At 38.6% G+C, this 15,087-nt stretch overlaps 1 protein-coding gene across 1 annotated transcript in view; it reads left to right on the top strand.

Annotated features, from left to right (window-relative positions):
* The window catches only part of EP300 (E1A binding protein p300), a 75,994-nt gene that overhangs the window by 24,087 nt on the left and 36,820 nt on the right, over positions 1-15,087 (top strand). The window contains exons 3-10 of the mRNA XM_014543838.1: positions 3,412-3,588; positions 4,958-5,219; positions 6,046-6,159; positions 7,437-7,682; positions 9,588-9,681; positions 10,471-10,608; positions 12,510-12,627; positions 13,290-13,464. Of these exons, the coding sequence (XP_014399324.1) occupies positions 3,412-3,588; positions 4,958-5,219; positions 6,046-6,159; positions 7,437-7,682; positions 9,588-9,681; positions 10,471-10,608; positions 12,510-12,627; positions 13,290-13,464 (1,324 nt within the window). The remainder of the gene's footprint in view (positions 1-3,411; positions 3,589-4,957; positions 5,220-6,045; positions 6,160-7,436; positions 7,683-9,587; positions 9,682-10,470; positions 10,609-12,509; positions 12,628-13,289; positions 13,465-15,087) is intronic.

Raw genomic sequence — 15,087 nt, 5'->3', positions numbered from 1 at the left:
AGACCCCCCCCTCCCCCGCCCCCCGAGTGCACAAATTTTTGTGCACCGGGCCTCTAGTCTATATATAAAAGCCTAAGCGACCATTACGACAGAACGACCAGTCAACCAGTCGCTATGATGCACACTGACCACCAGGGGCCAGGCACTCAACACAGGAGCTGCTTCCTGGTGGTCAGTGCGCTCCCCAGAGGGGGAGGAGCGCCGCTCATCCAAAAGCCCGGCTCATGGCAGGCGCAGCAGGCCAGGGTGAGCAAGCGGTGCGGCCCGACTCGGGCTCCTCCCTGGCTGCTTAGTTCACTGCTACATCCCAGGCGGTGGGGGATGGGGAGGGGAGGGTGTCCTGGATTGTGAGAGGGCGCAGGCCAGGCTGAGGGAATCCATGCACCAGGTCTCTAGTATTAGTATAAATATTAGTACTTTAAAAGCATATGTAGCAGCAGCAGCACTTGCAGCCACATTTGAAACTATACCAAAAGGAACCTAAACTTGCATTGAAGCATATTTCTGTATCTGATTGTCCTTTTATTTATTTATTTGCTGCCTCCTGCACACCCCTTACTGGGCATGTGCCCACAACCAAGGTACATGCCCTTGACTGGAATCGAACCTGGGACCCTTGAGTCCGCAGGCTGATGCTCTATCCACTGAGCCAAACCGGTTAGGGCCTGATTGTCCTTTTAATCTTACTGGCCAGATACACTTAGGAAATTCCAATTATTGGAGACCAAATCAGCAAGTTTTTTACTTTGGATGCTTTTCCATTAGACGGCCCCGTTCTTTTTTTTTTTTTTTTAATTCTTTATTATTGAAAGTATTACATATGTTTCCTTTTTACCCCCATTGACCTCTCCCAGCCTGCTCCCGTCCCTTAGCACAGGCCCTCACTTCCCTACTGTCAGTGTCCATTGGTTATGCTTATATGCAAGTCCTTTGGTTGATCTCTTACCCCTCTTTCCCCCTCCTTCCCCCCCGCCCCATTCTTTTATGCTTTCACCCAAACCATGCCACTTCCCTTTCATCATTAGAGCACTAGGCAAGTTACTTAACTCCTAGGCTCCAATCTCATCTGGAAAATATGAATGTACTTAAATTTTTTTCTTTATTATTTTGCCTTTCCATTAAAGGCAAACCTTTGAACTGATAAATATGTCATATTCTTATAAATTTGCAGAGTATAGATATTGCATATGATTTTTAAAACTGAATTTTATTTACAGAGGTTTATGCCATTTATTTTATGCCTTTTATAATTTGTTTTCCTGAGTTAACAAGCTCTGTTGTCAATCAGGTTATGGTGGTGGTGCTATAAAGATAAAATAAGGTTCTTTCCCTTTTGTGCATGTTCTGGGAATAGAGGCATACATTTTAACAAGTTATTTTGTCACCTGTATTGTATTATAAATAAAGTCATGAACATTTGTATCAAGATAGAAAGAGTGCTCTTTAGCTGTTTAGGACAATAAGCAGATGCTTCACATAGATGGTAACTTTTGGATGAGTAGAATATGTAGCTGCTTCCTAGTGATAGTTGTACCAACTGAGTAAGCAACCAAAAGAGTGAAAATTGGACCGCCTCTTTGTGAACTTGACTATTTTATTTCTTTTATAGGTTAGAATTCAGGAGTTAAATAGGAAAGGAAGATATGCCAATGCCTAGTTTTAGGGAAAAGGAAAAGCTTAAGGCAAATGCTGGAGATTTAAGAAGCATGATGCCCTCAGATTTGCAAGTTATAGGATACCTTGGAGAAATAGGCCTCATGCACACCATGAAGGCTCTGGTATACCATGATTTTTTCCCCCTTGCGAATTGAATAAGTGAGGACAGAAGGCAAGAAAACCTGCTAGACAAAGCCTCCATAGGTTGCGATGAGGGGTTTGAATAAGACAGTGACAGCGGGCATGGATATATGGGAAGGATTTGGGCGTAGTGGTGTAGAGGTAGAATTTGAAGGACCCTTTGATAGGCTTGGATCTGACTGAGGAGAATAAAAATCTGGTATGACTCCTTTTAATTGGGAAGTAGCTGTAGTGTCTTTAGTTTCTACTGAGTGCTTGCTGTATGTTTCTAGTAGGCAATGATTGGCTTATGGTGGGAATTTATATGGACGAATAGAATTGTAAGTTGCTTGCATTGTTATCACCAAAACATTTGGCTCTTTGAATAATTAATACTCTGTTTCAAGTAATTATTATACAGTATGATGGCTCCAGATGGACTTACATAAACACAGGACCTGGGGAGGGGGTGGCGAGGGGTGAGGGGAGACAACTACTTTTTAAAGTACATAAAGGTTGCAAAGAAAATCAAATTACTTTTAAGTACCAAGTAGGTAATTTAATGAATAAAGAAGCTAGGTTTAAGAGTGCAAGAAATGGTGTGGACTCTGAAGTTTACATGCTTTGTATAAAGGATTCGGATTCAAAAAGTTTAAATCGCTCTGCCATCATGTTCCTAAATAAAAAAGGACATATCCCCCGATCTATCACTTTTCTACCTTATATAAACAAAATGCCTGGAATAAACATTCAAATGCTTTGACATATTAAACTCTTAATATATTTAGGGATTAGGCAAGTTACTGAGTTGAATTCATTAAGCCCCATAGTTTGTACATTAAATGAAAGTGCATTTAATGCATTAAAAGTGGAGATGAATGATAAACCTTGCTTAGCAGGTATAGCTAAATAAAAATGTTTATAAGTTTTTCTAAAGTGCATTTATCTCAAATATTTACAGAAGATAGCCCTGTAAATTTACTGTACCTTAGGACCTTAAATCTTAATCATTATTTTCTTGAGCATACTTCTACAATGTGTTCATATATGTAGAGGGTGTCCTTTACATTTTTCTTTGTTATTTAGGAAGTGACAAATAAAAGGGTCTATTAATGTTCTATTAATACTAGAGGCCCAGTGCACGGGATTCGTAAACTGGTGGGGGGCATGGCCTGTGGGGATTGGTCCACTGTGGGAGCGCCGCTCATCCCGGTGAGCCGAGCAGCTATGGACCCACCCTCTGAGTGGTTCCGTGGAACCGGAGCACTCACCTTTCCAGGGGACCTGGTTGGGGCCAGACCCAGGGACAATAGAACTGAGAGGCAATGGAGTAGGCCTCAGTCCCATGGTGGCCACGAACCAGCCTCCAGGGTTAGCTCTGCAGCGGGTGGCAGTGGTGGCTGCGCTGCGTGGCCTGCGAACCGCTCATCCCTGTTAGTCGAGCAGCGCTCCCACTGTGGTAGCACACTCACCACCAGAGGGCAGCTCCTGCGTTGAGCGTCTGCCCCTGGTGGTCAGTGCTTGTCATAGCGACTGGTCAACCAGTCATTCTGGTCGTTCTGCCATTCTGTCATTGGGTTTTTACTATATAGGATGGGGAATAAGATTTAATTTGTTTCTGTTTCTTGTTCTTAGATGGGAATGATGAACAACCCTAATCCTTATGGTTCACCGTACACTCAGAATTCTGGACAACAGATTGGAACCAGTGGCCTTGGTCTCCAAATTCAGACAAAGCCTGTACTGCCAAATAGCTTATCTCCATTTGCAATGGACAAAAAAGCAGTTCCTGGTGGAGGAATGCCCAACATGGTGGGTAACAATCTAGTTACAAATTTGTCTTCAAATTGGCATTTTAACAAAAGAATTATGTTAAACTTTCATCCCTTCTATGATACACACTACAATCGCTGACCCCTGTGATTGAGGAGACTTGTACCCTCCTTCTCATGGTATTTTGTCACTTGTGAACAGTAAGGGTGCAGGTCCAAATAGGAGTAAGTAGGGTTGCTCTAGTGAAAGTTTTGGAGGTTTGCTATAAGCTTCTCTTGTGAGCATGTCTGTAGGATAGGAAAGCGGAACCATTCTCCCTGGGAAGGATCTCTGGCAAAGGATTCCAACTCCTAATGAACATATCTGCTGATTTGAATCTCATACTACTACACAAAAAATTAAATTAATACTACTACACAAAAGGAACATCCCTCTTAAAGTTATGCGTTGTTTTAAACATTGATTTTTTTTTTTTTTATGAGAAAAATTTCTAACACTTTAACACTGCTCTTTTTCTGAAGTAAAGCTGTTTCTAGTTGTAACTGTGTCAAGTTGTCCACATTCACTTTTTGGAAAAAAATTGTCCTATAGGAATACTTTTTCTCACTCAGATTTTTTTAGTTTTTTTGCTTTGTGTCCTATATTTATTGAATGCCGCCTATATTTGATACTCTAGGAAGTGAGGCAGTGACGATAAAAGGATGATTAAAATGTGGCATCTCTGTCCCCAGAAATGTTTACCTTTTTATTGGGGAGAAAAAAACACACCAATTTCTTCCAGAATATTTAAAAGCTAATTTTTCAGCCGCCTAAATGCTTCTCAAGAACCTCCTTTGTTCTTTTTTTTTTTATAATATATTTTATTGATTTTTTTTACAGAGAGGAAGGGGGAGGGATAGAGAGTTAGAAACATCGATGAGGGAGAAACATCAATCAGCTGCCTCCTGCACACCCCCCACTGGGGATGTGCCCACAACCAAGGTACATGCCCTTGACCGAACTCGACCCTGGGACCCTTGAGTCCGCAGGCCAATGCTCTATCCACTGAGCCAAACCGGTTAGGGCTCCTTTGTTCTTCAAAACCTTACTTGGACATGCTCTTCACTATAGATGCCTTGCTTTTCCCTGTTCCCCTGGAGTTTACCATGTCCTTCTCTTTCTTTCCCTCTATGTTATACATTCTTTGATTATGTCATTTGGTAATACAGTATTTTGTTTTCTTACTAAGTTGAACTTCTCAATGGTAGGACCATTTATTTTGGAATCTCCTGTATCAAAAAATGGAGTCTGGCTTATAGTAGACTGTCCTTAAAGGTTTTAATTGAAAATGTCCAGGTTTGTATTTATTAAAGAGATAGCACATTGTAACACCGAACACTAAGTGTATCTTTATGGTTTTCTCTCTTAGGGCCAACAGCAGGCCCCTCAGGTCCAGCAGCCAGGCCTTGTGACTCCAGTAGCCCAAGGGATGGGTTCTGGAGCCCACACGGCTGATCCGGAGAAGCGCAAACTCATCCAGCAGCAGCTAGTTCTCCTTTTGCACGCTCACAAGTGCCAGCGCCGGGAGCAGGCTAACGGGGAGGTGAGGCAGTGCAATCTTCCCCACTGTCGCACAATGAAGAACGTCCTAAACCATATGACACATTGCCAGTCAGGCAAGTCCTGCCAAGGTGAGTGTTCTCAAAGGGTTTGTGTGCTCAGCAGTTAATATTTGTATCAGAGAGGAGAGAGAAAATAATGGTCAACTGTTTTGAGGCTCCTTTACTGATGTCTTCCTCTATGGAGTAGGATATTCTGAAATACAGTATCATTTTGTAAGTATCTAGGGATGTGGTAGGAGAAGAAAATTTTAAAGGACTTCTTTTTTGTGTTGATACTTTGATTTGCCCAGCATAGTATACCTAAAATATTGAGGGTTTGCTAACTGACATAATACAATTTATATATTTGTGGAATCATTAGAAATCTACTTTTATAGAATAAAGTACACTGAACAGCTTGGTGGTGAAAAATATGGGGCCTGGCCCTTGCCGAGCGACTGCCCTACACCAAAAGGTTGCAAGTTTGATTCCTGGTCAGGGCACATGCCTAGGTTGTGGGTTCCTTCCCCTGTCAGGGTGCACAATGGAGGCAACTCACCGATATTTCTCCCTCCCTCCCACCCCTTTCCCTTCTCTCTAAAAATCAATTTTTCAAAAAAACATATCCTTGAGTGAGGATTAAAAAAAAGTGTGTTTTTTAATATGGGCTGTGGAGCCAGACTGCTTGAGATTGAATCCCATTTTGGGTACTCTCTGACTTTGTGCACATTACCCACTTTTTGCCTGCTTTCTTAACTATGAAATGTGAGTACTAATAGCTACCCTGTAGGACTGTTATAAAGAGGAAATCAGTGAATAACATCTGTGGCACTTGTTAAGTAGTCAATAAGTTAGCTGATACTAATGTAAAGATGTAACCTGCACTTGAAAAAAAGTTATTTTTCTTTTTTTTTAGTGGCCCACTGTGCATCTTCTCGACAAATCATCTCCCACTGGAAGAACTGTACGAGGCATGACTGTCCTGTGTGCCTCCCCCTGAAAAATGCAGGGGATAAGAGAAATCAGCAGTGTAAGCGATTAAATCTTTTATTTTTAAAAAAATATATTTCTTTATTGATTTCAGAGAGGAAGGGAGAGGGGGAGAGAGATAGAAAGCAATTAAATCTTTTATACCAAAAGTATTCCTAGACTCTCTTCATACAGTTTGGTGGGATTTAGAATATTTGATTATGTGAAGTTCCTTTAGCTGCCTAGTTGTTTTCAGTTTTCATTAACTTCATATTAATAAAGTTAGAATTGAACTGTTTATTACCTAAAATAAGATCCAGAAACTTAGTCATTTTTTATGAAAAATGATGGCTGGTCTGGCCGGTGTGGTGAGGCTCAGTAGTTAGCATTGACCCAGGAACCAAGAGGTCACCCTTTGATTACCAGTCAGGGCCATGCCTGGGTTGAGGCTCAGTCCCCAAAAGGGGACATGCAGGAGGCAGCTGATCGATGATGTTTGTCTCTCATCGATGTTTCTGTCTATCTCTCGCCCTTCTCTCTAAAAATCAATAAAAACATTGAAACAAAAATGATGAGTGAATTTATGTTCCATTTTTAAATTCATGAAAATGTAATAGATTAATGCTTTCACATTGGGCAAATCATTCCTCTATATCTATGATCTAAATAATTAGATAATTTGAAATTATTTAAAAAGAGTGAAAAAATGGAAATTATTTTGAGAAACCTGAAGCAATGATACGCTTTTCATAGAGAAAAGGCAAGTCAAGAGTAGACAGATAGAAGTATAGCTACCACATCTCCACTCTAGAAACAAAACATTAAGCATTTAGGATTGAAAGACAAATTCAGAGATACATATAGAGCATGTGTAAAAGAAACTGAACTTCATAAATTAATGAAGAAATCATAAATAGCCTAGTAGAAACTTTAGACTAGGAAACAGACAATTCACTAGCGGGAGGAAATACCAAAAAGTTCACTGTAAAGTAAGAAATGAAGTACCATCTCTCCCATCACATCGGCAGAAGCAGTGCTCCCTAGTGTTGGCGTTGGTATGGCTCTGAGGGCTTCCTACACTGTTGCTGGGACATTAATACAGCTTTCAGGAAGGATTTTGGGTATTTTGGATCAAAAGCCTTTTCATGCCAATGAACTCCTTTGACTAGTCAGTTCTCCATCTAGAAATTTTTTCCAGGGAAATAATGGGGGAAAGATGCATGTACTGAGATGTTTCACAAAACAATAATTTTATGGTTTTAAAAATTCATTTAAACATGTTAGTCCTTTTTTTTAAAAAAACCATCTTTAATACTGTAATTCTTTTTCTTTCTATAGCAATTCTGACTGGAACACCAGTTGGACTTGGAAATACTAGTTCTCTAGGTGTGGGTCAACAGTCTACACCCAGCCTAAGTACTGTTAGTCAGATTGACCCCAGCTCTATAGAAAGAGCCTATGCAGCCCTTGGGCTACCCTATCAAGTAAATCAAATGCCGACACAGACCCAGGTACAAGCAAAGAACCAGCAGAATCAGCAGTCGGGGCAGTCTCCCCAAGGCATGCGGCCCATGAGCAACATGAGTAAGTTTGTCTCCTCCTAGTGAAAAATGTGATGTTGTGTCTGTAAATGCCATGTAATATATAGGATTAACTCCTTAGATTATTTACTCTATGTGTATGTACCTGTTTCTCCCACTCTCATTTTTTTGTCACGTTTAATTTTTGAAGTAATTTTTTTTTTAAAGATTGTAGTTGCCTTGTAATCCACATACCAGAGGCAACTGCTACTGGTTTATATCCTTCTAAATCCTTTTATGCATGTGTACCTTTAATTTCTAGAATAGAATCCCATGTGTTATTCTATAAGATAATTTATTTAACACAAAGTTGCCATCTTTCACTTTTTGTATTCAGTATGTCCTTTTTAGTGGTTGCATAGTGCTTCGTTGTATAAAACAATCTCTAACAGATGGATATTTGGATTTCCAGGGTTTTTTTGTTTCTTTGTCTTTTGTTGTTATTTTACTTTATTTTTTTAAATATATTTTTATTGCCCGAATACCATCGAACTATGAACCAGGAGGTTATGGTTCAGTTCCTGGTCAGAGCACATGCCCAGGTTGTGGGCTTGATCCCCATTGTGAGGCAGCTGATAGATGTTACTCTGTCTCCCTCTCCCTTCCTCTCTTTCTAAAATCAATAAAAATATTTAAAAAATAATATATATTCTGGGTTCTTAATAATCATTGCAGGTTTAAGGTACAAAGTAGTATTTTGGTGACTTCTCCTTTCTGAGTACATTTTCTCCTAAATTTTAATTTGGACCAACATTTGTTCACTAATGTCATGTAATGTACAGTTTATGTTTTAATTACTCCATTTGGTATGAACTAATTTTCATCTACTTTATGGAAATTCTGGAACTATTACCATCAAAAATTTCCCGAGTTTTGCACCCTCTTCTAAAAGTTTTGTATCTTGCCCTAGCTAGTTTGGCTCAGTGGATAGAATGTCAGCCTGCGGACTGAAGGGTCCTGGGTTCGATTCCGGTCAAGGGCACATGCCCAGGTTGCAGGCTCGATTCCCAGTAGGGGGCGTGCGGGAGGCAGCCAATCAATGAGTCTCGTCATTGATGTTTCTCTCTCTCTCTCCCTTTCCCTTCCTCTCTGAAATCAATAAAATATATTTTTAAAAATAAATAAATAAAAGTTTGTATCTCATTTATTTAGTAGATATCTCTATTTTATGCTTTCAAGCTGTTGGATTTTTAGAGAAAGTATTTATGTTTATGGGTCTGTGTCATAGCATCTTTATCTGAGGTGTGTAGTACTGGGGAGGATGAAACACCAAAGTAAACATTTATACTGATGCTTCCATGGGGAAGCTATATTCACCATAACAACCTGATATTACAAGTGTGTCTCTGTGGCAGAACTGGCTGTAATGCTGGAATATTCTCAGAGTTAAAAATTTTAGGTACCTATGATTGACAAGAGCATTTGGATAATTGAATAAGCAACATTCATTCAGATGTGCTTTGTGCTGAAAAAACATACCATCGGGACATGTTCTTTACTTTGTAACATTTCTAGTCTGGATGGGCGTGTAAGTGATTAAATAAACAAAACTACAGAATCTCTATTATATGTCAGGTTATCAAGATTCTGTATCAGGGAGGGGAAGAAGGAATCCCCCTTGGAGCCCCAAATTAGAGATTTTTACTGTAAAACTTCCACAATCACATTCTCAATCTTCTAGTTCCTATTGAATTCACTTATTCTGTAAAGATTTTTTAGTGCCCAGCTGGTGTGGCTCAGTGGTTGACCATCGACCTATGAACCAGGAGGTCACAGTCAGGATAAAAATTTCTTGTGATAATTTCTTCAACACTTTTATAACTTTTCCTTCTTTTTTGGTGTTTTGCTGCTGTTGTTGTTGTTGTTACTGGTATTTAAAATATTATACCTTTTTTTTGTTTTAACCTAGATGCTAGTCCTATGGGAGTAAATGGAGGTGTAGGCGTTCAAACATCAAATCTTCTTTCTGACTCGATGTTGCATTCAGCCATAAATTCTCAAAAGTAAGTTTTATTTTGGATGTGGTCTGTGTTGTTTTCTAAACATGTTAGAATTTCTTACAGTTTTCTTAGTTTCTTTGATATGAAGATATTCTTAATGTATAAAGACAACTATGGTATTTGAGACCATACTTTTAGGCTTTCTATAACATATTTGAAATCGTATTAATTATTTGGGGTAACCTACAACTTCCCATATACTTCCTGTAGGAAGTTGCAAGTCTGTGCAGCTACTTAAAAAATGAATTTTCGCCGAAACCGGTTTGGCTCAGTGGATAGAGCGTCGGCTTGCGGACTGAGAGGTCCCAGGTTCGATTCCGGTCAAGGGCATGTACCTGGGTTGCGGGCACATCCCCAGTAGGGAGTGTGCAGGAGGCAGCTGATCGATGTTCCTCTCTCATCGATGTTTCTAACTCTCTATCTCTCTCCCTTCCTCTCTGTAGAAAATCAATAAAATATATTTTAAAAAAAAAATGAATTTGCTCTATCCCATTGTTAAGAATTAGTCCATTGTCCAACGAATTCCCTAGGATAATCTGTGTCAAAATGCCAGCATAGTATTACAATACAAGAGTTAGGTGTCTTCCTCCCCTTCACACAATGAAATGTTGTGGGTTAACACTTTCCCTCACAGAAGCACAAACACATTTACACTGTCTCCCCATACCATCCAACCCCACCCCACCCCACCCTGACTTATTTATGTAATAGATTAGACCCATCACTTTCTACTCTACTTAAATGAGATCTCGCTCCTATCCTCTTCACTGAAATTATTTCTCCTTTTTAAAGCCCAATGATGAGTGAAAATGCCAGTGTGGCCTCCTTGGGTCCTATGCCAACAGCAGCTCAACCATCCAGTACTGGAATTCGGAAACAATGGCATGAAGATATTACTCAGGATCTTCGAAATCATCTTGTTCACAAACTGTAAGATTGTAGGCATGTCTTATTCATAAAGAGTTACCATGTCAGTATGCTTCTAATCTGCCAGGCACTTAACCACAAGAGGAATATTATTGATTTTTCTCTAGCCTGGCTGTTGTTGCTAATATACTTCTGCTCCTGTGGCTTTCTTGCTTCTTAGTTTCTGCTTCTCAAGTTTTTCATCGTCTTTGTTAGTATCTCAACTTTAACTATTCTGCCTAGTGACAGTAATAAATGTATTAATTAAAAATTATTCACTTTATTGTTACTCCTTTTAGGAAATTCATAATTTAAAAAGAAAAACTAGGTCTCAGCTCATTAGAATGTGGCAACAATTTTTTGTTATCCCTGGTAAAGCTTTTATTATGTTGACAAGTTAAATCTGGTAGGATGTTTTTCTGATCCTCCAATAGTATGTGTGTGTGTGTTTGTGTATGTGTATATATTGATATATATATATCAATAATTTGTGGAATAGTTCACACTATTTGTTGAAAAGTTTATATATTTCAGGCAGTCTGCCTCACAAACACTGTCTTATTTTAAGAGTACTTGTCAGAATAGAGGGGAAAGGCAGATAGAGTGGGAAAATGTAATGCACCCAGAATCAAAAAGATAGAGCCTGGACCTCTCTGATTACAGAACTTACACTTCAGCACACAGCATTTTTATTTTTGGAGAAAAGTCTCTTTTCTTCACTTAATAGAGGGATTTCATTCATTCCATCCACATTTTTATTTAATGAACAGAGATTATTTGGTGTTGATCATCTGACTTGATGTTATTTTTTTTACTAACTCAAGTATTCGTCTAAATTTCCACTTATTTCTTCCTCTTCTGGCTCTTCAAGTACTATTAAACTGAACATGAGATAGCCAAATGATAAAATTAGTGGCTTGAAATCACATTGGTCAATTTTTAGGAATACTAGTGCCAAGTATTTTGTAGGAAATGACCAGAGAGTAAGAGACTTTTAGCAGAATTATGATGCATTTCTGCCCCCTCCACTTCAAGTTTTTTATATTTTAAGATTTCATAGTGATGATTAGGTTTTATTTACTAAGCTGAATAAATTTAGGAAAGTAGAAGGATCTGAAGGCTATTGCTAATTGATACTGTACCAAAGGTCAGGTTTCCTCAGTTCCTTTATGCAAATTGTACAGTATAATTGTTTGTTACAAATTATAGTCATAGAGAGGGGCCAGAGAGTATTTTTATGGTTTTATTTCTTTTTTTTTTTTTTTTTTTTTTAAATATATTTTATTGATTTTTTACAGAGAAGAAGGGAGAGGGATAGAGAGTTAGAAACATCGATGAGAGAGAAACATCGATCAGCTGCCTCCTGCACACCCCCCACTGGGGATGTGCCTGCAACCAAGGTACATGCCCTTTACCGGAATCGAACCCAGGACCCTTCAGTCCGCAGGCCGACGCTCTATCCACTGAGCCAAACCGGTTCGGCTGGAGTCATTTCTTTATTCAGATCAGGAAAACCTTTTGTTTACCACAAAAGGACAATTTCATCTTGGTCAGTATTTTATATTGGAGCACATTCCACATCTTCCCTTTATTTATTTTTAAATGTTTTATTGGATTCAGAGAGGAAGGGGGAGAGAGAGAAACATCAGTAATGAGAGAGAATCATTGTTTGGCTGCCTCCTGCACCCCCCACACGGATCAAGCCGAGCACGTGCCTGATGGGGAATCAAACCACGACCTCCTAATTCATAGGTCGATGCTCACCCACTGAGCCACACCCACCAGGCTCACCCCTCACTTTTAAATTTAATTCAATGTGTACATTGTACAAAAATGAAAAAATTTAAAGTACTGTACTAGTATATTTCTATGATGAGTTCAAAAAGCCTTTGTGATATAACAGTGTTAGGATTCTCTATTCTTAGTGTTCAAGCCATATTTCCTACTCCGGATCCTGCTGCTTTAAAAGACAGACGGATGGAAAACCTAGTTGCATATGCCCGGAAAGTGGAAGGGGACATGTATGAATCTGCAAATAATCGAGTGAGCACCTATTTTTTTCTATATAAAGTCAGAAATGGCCCTGTTCTGGTTGCTTAATTTATTCCTCTTTGCAATATGTACTTCAGAAGATACCTTTAGCTGTCCTGTCTTATTCTCACTGTGCATAGTCAAGATAACAAAGTAATTTTCTTAAAGTGTACATCATCAAGACTTTTACATTTTTCCTCTTATTAATACAGTCCACTCATGTGGCACTTTATCTGGGTTGTCCTTCTGTCAACTTAGAAAGTGGTTGAGCTGTTTCCAGCTCTGTGCTATTTTCACTAGAATATGGTGAATCAGCTGCTTAGTCAAGTAGTATTGCAGTTTCTCTGAATCATTTGAACTTTCTTCTCTAAATTGGCACTTCTTAAAATATGTAGCATAGTCTTTGCATGTGCTGTAAATTGCCAGCACATACTTTGTAAACCGACTTTGAGAAGTCATACTTACTTTATAGATTCATAGTGAAGCTGCTTTTCACATGATCATTCCAAAATGAGCTCATGTTTGGAATGATCCAAGAAAGTAGATTAGGTTCTTCCCACTTTTGGTTTCTGCCTACTTAAGTGAAGCTAAAATCTCTTCTTAGTTCATTTTTTCTGTTACCAAATGGTACTTCTTTTTTCCTCATCTCCATTTTATTTCCAAAATTTAAAAAGGCGGAATACTACCACCTGCTAGCTGAGAAGATCTATAAAATCCAGAAAGAACTAGAAGAAAAACGAAGGACTAGACTACAGAAACAAAACATGCTACCAAATGCTGCAGGCATGGTGCCAGTTTCCATGAATCCAGGGCCTAACATGGGGCAACCACAACCAGGAATGACTTCTAGTAAGTGCTTTTTGTTATATTTGATTTGGAGAAAATTTGGTAATAAATGATTTCTCACCAAAGTGATTAATTTGCATTAGCTTATGCAGCTATTCTAGTTTTCTTTGCATTTTTTGCCTATGCAAAGAAAATTTATCCTCTGGTTAAAAACAGTAGCTGAGCAGCACATTTAAGATTTCTGAGCATGGTACTTAACATGTCCTGATAATCTGGCATCGTTTGAGAGCCCCAGATACTCTTCTTTCATAGTGACACTTAGGAAATAATAGCCCACAGGTTTTCACTAACTTGCACATGGTAGGCAACCAATAAATGTAGACTGAGCAGGTTCAAAGGCCCCACCAGTTTTCGTACATCCTAAACACACACATGTTATTTATGTTGACACAATATGTTCAAAGTCTAAGAACTATTTTTTAGAAGCATCATTTAAAATTCATCTTGACACTTTGTGTTCTGGTTATAGCAGCCTTTACAGCCTGATGATTGAACCAAATAGCCAGGATTGTTTACTTCCTTATTCGTTCATTGACTGGTTGGTAGGTTTCAAGCAGTGGAGTTAGGGTACACAACAGTGAGAAAGAATATAGGTTATTTAAATGATGTGAAGAAAGGCTGTGATAGGGAAAACGCTGTATTTCTTGAGTCAGGGTAAGCCGACTACCTATAGGTAGCACCAGCTGAGCCAGCAGGTACCAACTCTTATATGCCATTAGTGGATTTATAGATGGATTTAGAAATTCATCCTCCTCAGGCATCAACATAGTAAAGTGGAGAACTGTTGGTTGCCACTGGCCTGTAGCAACCTCATTTGTTAACTGCCACGCGCTAGGTATGTTTTCTCATTGGCTTATGATATGAAAAGAATTGAGAACACTGACATTTCTGACTGAAGAAACAGTGTTGTACACAAGGCCCACTGCCAAATGAGAGTGCGGGTATATTTTGAGTAGGTAAAGAACAGATGTTCAGAAACAAAGTCAAGACTAGAGTTGAGAATGCTTTAGTGCTAATGGTTTGAACTAGGGGCATAACTAAGTTACAGAGACAAGTGGACAAACTTGAGATACTTGGGTGTGGTGAATTTACTTGAGTTGTTTAGAAATTTGAGCCAAGTTTAAAGTCTCTATCATATATTAAATTGTAGTGCTGTGTTAAAGACAGTATGGTACAATGCAAGATCACGTGTTAGTAGAAACAAGTAGTCCTAAATATATGTTGACTTTTAGCTTATACTAAGTCTGACATTTTGTAGAAGATTAAGAAGGAGATTCCTACCATACCCAATACACAGATATTAATAGTAGAGAATTAAAAGTTTTAAACTTTAAACAAAAAACTAAAAGTATAATATAGAACACTGAAGAAAACATAAAATAAAATGAGAAAGGTCTCTAAACTAAATGTTACCTGAAAGCTCTGAGGAAAAAAATCACAACAAAAGATACCGTAATTTTAATAATGGACAAACCAAGGAAAATTTTTTTCTTCTTTTTTAAATTTTCACCCGAGGATATTTTTCTATTGATTTTTAGAGAAAGCGGAAGAGAGAGGGAAAGACAGAAATATTTTTTTTAAATAATTAAATCTTTATTGTTCAGATTATTACAGTTGTTTCTCTCC

Source organism: Myotis brandtii, unplaced genomic scaffold (assembly GCF_000412655.1).
Source record: "Myotis brandtii unplaced genomic scaffold, ASM41265v1 scaffold339, whole genome shotgun sequence".
NCBI classification, from domain to species: domain Eukaryota; kingdom Metazoa; phylum Chordata; class Mammalia; order Chiroptera; family Vespertilionidae; genus Myotis; species Myotis brandtii.
The sequence above is the reverse complement of the archived record's forward strand: the minus strand, read 5'-3'. Positions and strand labels throughout refer to the sequence as shown.